At 36.5% G+C, this 10,026-nt stretch overlaps 1 protein-coding gene and 1 non-coding gene across 2 annotated transcripts in view; one reads left to right on the top strand and one right to left on the bottom strand.

Moving 5' to 3' along the window:
• Positions 1 to 737: 737 nt before the first annotated feature.
• Exd1 (exonuclease 3'-5' domain containing 1) overlaps positions 738 to 10,026 on the bottom strand; it is a 36,155-nt gene continuing 26,866 nt past the window's right edge. Inside the window, exons 9-11 of the mRNA XM_015480806.2 lie at positions 8,527 to 8,670; positions 5,825 to 6,016; positions 738 to 2,388 (exon numbers count right to left, since the gene is read on the bottom strand). Of these exons, the coding sequence (XP_015336292.1) occupies positions 1,729 to 2,388; positions 5,825 to 6,016; positions 8,527 to 8,670 (996 nt within the window). The 3' untranslated portion in view covers positions 738 to 1,728. The remainder of the gene's footprint in view (positions 2,389 to 5,824; positions 6,017 to 8,526; positions 8,671 to 10,026) is intronic.
• On the top strand, positions 4,975 to 5,078 carry LOC125613433. Its single transcript, XR_007344006.1, has one exon. It is a non-coding gene; the product is annotated as a small nucleolar RNA U13 (small nucleolar RNA).

The raw sequence follows: 10,026 nt of genomic DNA, 5'->3' as shown, positions 1-10,026 counted from the left end.
GAGAGAGAGAGAGAGAAAGAAAGAAAGAAAGAAAGAAAGAAAGAAAGAAAGAGTCTTGCTAAATTGCTGAAGCTGCCCTTAACTAGGATCCTCCTGACTCAGTGTCCCAAATAGCTGGAATTACAGGTCTGCCCCACCATGCTCAGCTGTTCTTATTCAAGCACAACAAAACTTATGCAATGAAAGAAAAATCCTTTTTTAAATATGAAAACTATTGCATTTTATACTTCTTAGTGTGTCTGTGTATGTGTCTGTATGTGTGTGTGCTATGAGTAGTAACTTAATGATTTCACAAGAAGCTAAACAATTCTAAGAATTTTACAGGAATTTACACCCCTTCTAGAGTAACCCTAGAGTAACCACATTCTGGGCTCAACCTGAAAATGCATTCACCTAAAATGATTCAGCAAGCACATTAGCTCCAAGTGACTTTCTAAACTAGGGACAAGGTGAGACAACGCAATTTTGGGCTGAGGCCTTAATCTTAAACTCAGACTAAGTCTGGGTTCTGCAGTTAGGAAGGGCACAGCAATTCTTTCTTTAGCACTCAGAATCAGCTGGTACAGACAATGATGTTCCTAACCTTAGACTGTCCCTAAATTTCCCCTAAGTGCAATAAGTAATATAGTCCTGTAACAGTCAAATTATAGATTTCTAAACTGTACTATAGACCTGGAAATCCAGATATATTCCAACGTCTTTCTACCTAACCCCATTAAGGAAAGAGAGAGTTAACCTAATGCCAAAACAGGTTTATTGGTTATTTTATGCCAAAGAATGTGAGTAATTTGCAAGTACTCAAAATAAAAAAGGCTCGATACAAGCTGCCTCCCTTTTACCCTAAGAAAGTGTACCAACTCCAGGCAAATAGAGTTCAGTCAAACTTCAAGTTCACATAATAGACATACTAAAAACAAATGTAAAGCTCCTGCTTTGTTAGGAAATAAATAAAAACTGCTGAAAGTAAATGAAATAAGAAAAAATTAAAATTGAGATACTGATTCCTATAATAACATCAATTATTGTTTGTCTAAAACATAAGGCCAATAAAACATTCAGAATTTAGGCATAAAGTTATATTTTAAGAGGAGAAAAGTACTGGCAATTTTTTTGTAGCTCCTCTGGCAGCTCCATACATGTAGGCTAAGAAAAGAAAATGAGCATAGGTTTATGATAGCTAAACCTTTGAATATGGTACTTAAAAATCACTTCTATTATATCTGACAAGAATAGGTACTCTAGAGTCTATTCAAATGTGTTCATATATCACCCTCTAGTTTTTTGTTCATTTGTTTTTTTTACTAAAAAAAGTACTACCAATATTTTTCAGCCTATGAATATGAATTTTGCAGATCCCCCTTCAAACAAACCTGAAAGCCAAAACACAAAGCAAAAATTTTAAATGAAAGATCCTTCCTGATACTAAGGCCAAGATTTTTCCCTTCTTCAAATCCTCTTAATCCAAATTATGAGAAATAATTTACTCTGTCCACTGGCAACATTTCTGCATAGTGACATAATCAGAAATTGTATTTCTTTCATTAGTTATTCATTCTCATTCTAACCCAAATACCAGGAACTCAGCAGTAAGCAAGAGGATATAATTTTCCCTGAAGCCTATAATGGAGGCATACAAAACATACAACATGAGAAACTTAAACATTTCGAAAGGCCCTGTATGGCAGAGAAATGAGCCATCTTTATGGCCTCAGGGACAAACTATAAATCCTAAGGCAGATTTAAAGAAGGATTTATCCATGAATCTGTTTTCTCCAAAGCTGGACAGGGAGGGAGTGTGGAAATCACAGCTTTTTTGAAAGGATGAAAGGTATCAGCTGGTGACACTCTGGTTTCCTGAGGAAGAGAAGAAGACACTGAAACTTCTTGCTTTGTGCATGTGAAATCTTCCTTATTTTCCACCATCAATAACTGTTCTATCTCTTCTTTCAAAGAAAAACTTGCCTGGAACTCATGCTTGGGTATTATAAAGTGTTCTTTCTGAGTTATTCTTTGCTCCTTTAACCCTTTTAACTCAGGACAAATGAGTTTGTTACTGGAATTGTCACTGGCTTCTCCTTCCTTTATGGGAGGTAGATGAGACTTCACTGTTGTTTGTTTAGCTCCTTCTTTCAAAAAATTCACATCCTCATGAAATTCCGGAGATGTAAAACTTGGAGCTTTATCTATTCTAGAATTTTTACAAAATAAGAAGCCTCTGACTTTTTCCTCTTTTCCTTTTGTCTCTGCCACTGATTTCTTTGGGCGTAGCTCAGTCCTTATTAGGAGTCCCTTTGCATTCACCTTATATTCTTTTGCAGCTCTCTCTCTGCGCTCCTTCTGGAAGTCCTTGAGTTGAAGTAGCTCCTCTGGAAGCTCCATACATGTAGGCTAAGAAAAGAAAATGAACATAGGTTTATGATAGCTAACCTTTGAATATGGTACTTAAAAATCACTTCTATTATACCTGACAAGAATAGGTGCTCTAGAGTCTATTCAAATGTGTTCATATATCACCCTCTAGTGTCTTCAACTATAATTGTGCTATTTTTGAGCAAAAATATTTTGAAAAGGTAATGAGTCCACATGTGTGTGTACACATGTATGTGTAAAGATTATACAGGGAAAGTGAGTCTCCCAACCTGGCCCCAGTTGCCTTAGCAGATGCATCTTCTAAAAAGCTGTTTCTTGTGTAACCTACCAGAGGAAATCTGCATATATGATTATAAGTGTATACATATACACCTTATTACATGTTTATATTTCCAATGCATTACTTTTTTATTATTTTTGCAATACTAGATATCCAACCCAGAGCCTTGCCCATGGTAGGCAAGTGCATTACTACTGAGTTACACTCCCAGTCTTGATGGCATCTTTGGTTTTTCCCCTAACTTTTAATGTTGGTAACTAAAATCATTCTACACAAATGATACCATACATTATATATTCTTCAGCATCTTGTTTTTGTTTGTTTGTTTTTTTACTAAAAAAAATGTTTAGGAGATTGTTCCATATTAGCATTTCTAAGGGCTATATGGACATATTGTAACTTACTTAACCAAACCTGTTGTGTCCCCCACCCCCAACACACACACACACACACACAAACAGAGTGACCCACCACTGAGCTATGTCCCCAGGCCTTTTTATTTTTCATTTTGAGGCAGGATTTAGTTACATTGCCCAGGCTGGCCTCAAAGTCCTGTTCTCAGACAATGTTTCTGCTTCAGCATCTCAAATAGCTGCTATTACAGGCACATGTCACTAGGCCCAACTATCACAACAAGTTTGCAAAGTCAAATTTATGAATTTTTTATGTATGAACTTTGAGTATTTTTATGTTACATTAAAAAATTCCTGTATTAAAATTTTTAAATTATTTTTTCTAATAATTTTCTAATTTCACTAAAATTTTTTTTAGTAGTAGATGGACACAATACCTTTATTTTATTTATTTATTTTTATGTAGTGCTGAGGATAGAACCCAGTGCTGCACGTGTGCTAGGCAAGTGCTCTACCACTGAGCTACAACCCTAGTCCCATCTAATTTCACTTTTTTATACAACTACTTGATCCAAGGAGTTTACTTTGTTGTAATGAAAGAGAACAATCCAACTCTGGTTCTCCTCCTCTATATTTGTAAATTAATTGCCTAAGACCCTTTACTGAATAATCTCTCCCATTGATTGGAAATGCTAATTTATCACAATCATCTTGGCAAATTGATACTGAGTTTATTTCTTGGCTCTCTACTTCATTCCATTCACCTGCTTAATCATGTATCAGTCAAAAAATGTTTTAGGGCTGGGATTGTGGCTTGGCGATAGAACGCTCGCCTGGCACAGGCGGGACCTGGGTTCGATCCTCATGCACCACATAAAAATAAAGTCATTGTGTTGTGTCCATCCATACCTAAAAAATAAATATTAAAAAAAGTTAATTAAAAAATGTTTTAGTGTAGCTTTGTTTTAATATTTTACAAAGCCAGTCTTCTTTCAGCATACTCCTTTTCCCAAGGTTTCCTGGCTATTCTTGCATATTTACTGGTTTTTACAAAGTCTGTAATGACAATCTGTCATAATAATCCAGGTGTTACTATTTTTATGAGAATAGAATTAAATTCAAAGATTAATTTAGGAATAATCAATAGCTAAAATTTTTTAGTGTTCCCATTCATTTAAGTGTTCTTTTACACTGTGCAGTAATATTAAAATGTTTGCTTCATTTATGTCTTTTTTTTTTTTTTGGTACCAGGGATTGAACCCAGGGGCACTTAACCACTGAGCCACATCCCCAGCCCTTTTTATTTTTAATTTTGAGATAGGGTCTCACTAAGTTGCTTAGGGCCTTGCTAAGTCACTGAGGCTGGTCTTAAACTTGCAATCCTCCTGCCTCAGTCTCCCGAGCTGCTGGGATTATAAGTATGCGCCACCACACCTGGCAACCTGTATTTTTTGATACAACTATACATAGGGTGTTTTCTCCCATTATATTTTCTAGCTGTTTTTATAGATTTAGAAAACCTATTAACTTTTATATTATTATTATTTTGTTAAATTCTCTTTTTGCTTGTGGCAGTTTTTGTTTGTTTGTTGTTGTTGTTTTTTGGTACTAGGATTTTTTTCCACCATGGAGCTACATGCCCACATTTTTTATTTTGAGACAGGGTCTTGCTAAATTGCTTAGGGTCTCACTAAGCTGCTGAGGCTGGCTTTGAATTTGTGATTCTCTTGCCTCAGTCTCCAAGTTGCTGGGATTACAGGCATGCACCACTATGCCTGGCCCAGTGTATTAGAAAAGTACCCATCCATTCTGACTTTAATCAGTAATGCATGTAAAGGATTATACAAATTTTTTTCAGCATTTATGAGATAATCATAAATCTTTCTTGGCTCTATGAAAATGGAGAAATATCCTAACATTGAACCATGTTTGGAACTAGAATCCAATAACACATTAAAATAAAAATATATAGGTCTTTTGTAGTTCATAAACATGATAATTAGGTTTTCATGATATTATGTGAGATGTTCCTTCCTCAAGCCTTTCTATGATATTGGCACATTTCTGGTCTGACATGAAAAAAAAAAAAGCAAAATATCATACATTTAAGTGGAGTTTGTATACATCTTTATTTTATTTATTTATTTATTTATTTATTTATTTATTTAATATTTTTAGTTGTAGTTGGACACAATATCTTTATTTTATTTATTGTTATGTGGTGCTGAGGATCAAACCCAGCGCCTCACACGAGCTAGGCAAGTGCTCTACAGCTGAGCCACAACCCTAGCCCCGACATCTTTATTTTTAATTGCCATATTAATTGTACATACTTATCAAGTACAGTGTGTATTTTAATATATGTATACAATGTGTAGTAAGTTGAATAAATATTGAATTAAATAAATATTTTGGGCTTTGTCAGCTGTAAACTCTGTCTCATATACAGACGGTCTTTGACTTATGATGGTTGACTTATTTTATGTATATATGTGTGTGTACATATTTATATTTATTTATTTTCTATCTATCTATCTATCTATCTATCACCAACTGCTCACTTATACACTCTTATGTTACTCTGGCTGCATAAAAATAATTCATAAAATCTTATGTTTACTTGATTGACAGAAACATTCATTGGAAACATAATGATTTGGGGAAAAGGTGCTGAAAGGGATGGATCAAGCACAAACCATATTCTCTTTAAGAATATTTATCACTAAGTCTGCCCGTGAAAGTTACTATGGTTGTGATGAATCGGTATCATTGTGCCCTCGTGAGGAAGAGGCAAAAACTGCAGAAAAGGAGGTGCACATACCTCCATGCCTGCAAGCCGGTCTGCAGACCCTTCTCTATAGGTGTTTAGGTACCCATCCACCAGGGTAGTTAGGTCAGACATCATCTCATCCATAAGTACCAAGCGAAGGGGTAGCAGGTAGGTTGCCTCCAGGGCCAAAATTTTCAGCAAAGAGGGTGGAAGAGGTCTTGTGAACCACACTTCTGGATTCTCCTAGAAACACCCAAACAATTTTTTTTTTAATGAAGAGTACGTAAAACTTTACAGAAAATAATTGTATAAAGGTTGCTTAATCTAAAATACTGTTATTCCCTTCTATTTTTACCTCCTACTTTCACACCATCAGTAGCTTTCTGAGTGCATGCATGCATCCATACCCATACATATACAGGGTGCATGAGAGACACAGGGAGATTGGTCAATCAGGAGTTCTCAAAGTTGGAGGCAGCAGACTGGAGTATATGTCCAAATTTGTAGACAGTATGGTCATGATCTAAGTTTATATTCAGGGATACTGGTGGTCATAATATAAAGAAAATTTATATTATTTTGGGAGAAATAACTTGGATAATTTTGTTTCCATCAGCTTAATTCACTTTCTTTTTTTTTGGGGGGGGTACTGGGTATTGAAATGGGTGTTTAAACGCTGAACAACATCTTAAATTGCCTAGGCTGGCTTTGAACTCGAAATCTTACCATCTCAGTCTCCGGAGTCATTGGGATTACAGCACCCAGCTTAATCCAAATTCCTACAAATGTTTCCCAATTATCCCAACATGGAATTATATTTCAGAATACTTTTATTGGGGGGTAAGAGCAAGGTGGGGGTACCAGGGATTGAACCCAGAGGCATTTAACCACTGAGTCATATCCCCACCCCCCACTTTTTTTTTTTTTAAGAAAGCAAACAACCTAACTTAATTTTTGTTTTTCTGGTACTGAGTATTGAACTCAGAGGCACTCTATCACTAAGCTGATCCAAGGTCCTTTTTAAATTTTGAGAAAGGTTTTCACTAAATTGCCAGTCCAGACTCTAATTTGATATCCACCTACCTCAGCCCCCCCCGCCATGTAGTGGGGATTACAGGGGTGAGTCACCAAGCAGGGCTTAACTTACTTTTTTTGTGTGGGGGGGACCAGGGATTGAACTCAGGGGGACTCAACCACTGAGCCACATCCCCAGCCCAATTTTTGTATTTTATTAGAGACAGGGTCTTACCGAGTTACTTAGCTTCTCACCATTGCTGAGGCTAGCTTTGAATTCAGCATCCTTCTGTCTCAGCCTCCAGAACTGCTGGGATTATAGGCATGTGCCACAGCGACTGGCCAGGTCTTACCTTACTTTTTAAAATTAAAGATGATAAATAAGTCAGGCATAGTGGTTCACACCTGCAATCCCAGTGACGAAGGAGGCTGGGCAGGAGGATTACAAGTTCAGGTCAGCTTTGGAAATTTAACAAGAACATATTTCAAAATAAAAAGCGGGTGTGCAGAGTGCCCATGAGTTGAATCCCAGTACCATAAAAAGAAAAAAAAAAGATGACATACAGATGGTAAATAAATACAGAAGACACTCAACACTATGAGTGTTGAATTAAAACCATATATTGTCAATACCCATAAGAATGACTAAAATTAAGAGTGACCAAGTGTTGGCAAGGATGCACAGGAACTAGAAATTTCATACACTTCTGGATGGGAATGTGAATAAATAGAGGCCCATTGGAAAACAATTTGGAAGTGAAACATAACATCTACAATATCATCTATCAATTCTATTCCTAGATACTTGCCAGAAAGAAGTGAAAAGTATACATCAACACAAAAGCCTATCCACAAATATTCATACCATTCATAGCAACACATGAGTAAACTGTGATATATGCACACCACAGAATACAACTAGGCAACAAAAAAGAAGTATATTATCATGCTATAGCATAATAACTCTCAAAATAATTCTGTTAAATGAAATAATCCATATGTACATACTGATTGATTCTATTTCTACAGTAGGTCATGGAGAGGGAGCTATACAGATTTTTTTCCCCCTTATTTTGGTGATAATTTCACAGGGATATACCAATGTTGAAACTAACCAAATTGTACATTTTATATATGTGTAATTTATTATGTCCATCTCATTCCACCATCTTTCCTGCCCCCATACCCCTCTCCCCACCCCTCTCCTCTTTGCCCATCCCCAGCCCTTTTTATTTTGAGAGTGGGTCTCACTAAGTTGCTTGGGGCCTCGCTAAATTGATGAGGCTTGCTTTGAACTTTAATCTTTCATGCCTCAGCCTCCCAAATTTCTGGGATTATAGGTAGGCTCAAGAAAGCCTGGTTTTATTTCAGAGTACTTTTAAAATGATAATCAACAAATCTTTTCTCCAACTGAAACCTTTTTCTACTTGGCACAACTAAGATTCTGGCAATGCTCATATGCTTACATGGCAGCCAACAGCCAGGGGCACTAACAATTTAGAAACATCCAGACCATTTATTTATTTATTTATATTTTCAGACAGATTCTCATGAAGTTGCTTAGGACCTCATTAAGTTGCTGAGGCTGTTTTTGAACTTGTGATTCTCCTGCCTCAGCCTCCAAAGCTCCTTGGATTACAGGCATGTACCATTGTACCTGGCAATATAATAGACTATTAATGGTGCTCAAGAAAACACTTGAAAAAATAACGTCAAATGGGATATCCCTTAATACTTACCCGAATCAGTTTTTGTCTTTCTTCTAGAAAGAAGAGATATTTAGGGGCTACTTTAAGGTGTCTAGTTAAATTTTCCTGCAGAGTACTGATGCAATTTGGAAGAAAGCCACCTGTTTCCATGGAAAACTGAAGGACATCTGCTACCTGCAGTGTTAAAAAAGACAAATTAACCAGTTAAGTGTATACAGAAAACTATCTCAAAATTATATTAAAAACTATTTTAGCCAGTAGTGGTGAGTCATGCCTATAATCCCAGAGGCTCAGTAGGCTGAGGCAGGAGGATCCCAAGTTCAAAGCAAGGTTCAGCAATTTAGTGAGGCCCTAAGCAATTTAGTGAGACTCTGTCTCAAAGTAAAAAATAAGGGCTGGGGTTGTGGCTCAGTGGTAGAACGCTTGCCTAGCATGTGTGAGGCACTGGGTTCAATTCTCAGCACCACATATAAATAAATAAAATAGGGAGGTCCATTGACAATTTAAAAAAACTTAAATAAAATAAATAAAAATAAAAAGACCTGGAGATATGGCTCAGTAGTTGAATATTCCTTGAATAGCCCTGGGTTCAATTCCTGGTACCAAAAAAAAAAAAAATCGATTTTAAGTTTTTAGTTTTAACTATCTTAAAAACTATTTTAAACTGGGTGTGGTGGTGTACACCTGTAATCCCAACAGCTCAGGAGGTTGAGGCAGGAGGATTGGGAGTTCAAAGCCAGTCTCAGCAACTTAGCAAGACCCTGTCCTAATAAAATATAAAAAAAGATTGGAGATGTGGCTCAGTGTTTAAGTATCCCTGAGTTCAATCCCCAGTACCAAAACCAACAACAACAAGAAACTATTTTAAGAGAAATACTTTAAATACCATTTTCCCCAAGGATCCACGTTAGCCCACACCACCAGGAAATTTAAAGTTGTTTATTATTTTGAAATAATTTTTAACAGTAGAAACTACTGACTTTTTTTTTCTGTTTTTGTTTGTCTCTCTCTCCCTCTCTTTCTCTCAGGGCCTTGCTAAATTGCTGAGGCTGGGTTTGGACTTGTGAATCTCCTGCCTCAGCCTCCTGTGCCCCTGGGATTATAGCATGCCTGACTACACCTAGTTCAAGCCCTTAAAGGTTTTTTAAAATTTTTTATTATTTTCTTTTTAGATATGCATGACAGTAGAGTATATTTTGGCATATTAAATATACATGGAGGGGTTGGGGTTGAGGCTCAGCTGTAGAGCGCTCGCCTTGCACGTGCGAGACCCTGGGTTCAATTCTCAGAACCACATACAAAAATAAACAAGTGAAATAAAGGTGTTGTGTCCAACTACAACTAAAAATAAATAAATAAATATTTTTAAAAAAGAGTATGACATCACTCAAAAAAAAAAAAACATACATGGAGGGCTGGGGTTGTGGCTCAGTGGTACGGCGCTTGCCTAGCATGTGTGAGACACTGGGTTTGATCCCCGGAACCACGTAAAAATAGAAAATAAAGGTATTAAGTTCATCTACAACTAAA

This window comes from Marmota marmota, unplaced genomic scaffold (assembly GCF_001458135.2).
Source record: "Marmota marmota marmota unplaced genomic scaffold, marMar, whole genome shotgun sequence".
Lineage (NCBI taxonomy): Eukaryota > Metazoa > Chordata > Mammalia > Rodentia > Sciuridae > Marmota > Marmota marmota.
Note: the sequence above shows the minus strand (reverse complement) of the source record. Positions and strands in the feature narration are given on the sequence as shown.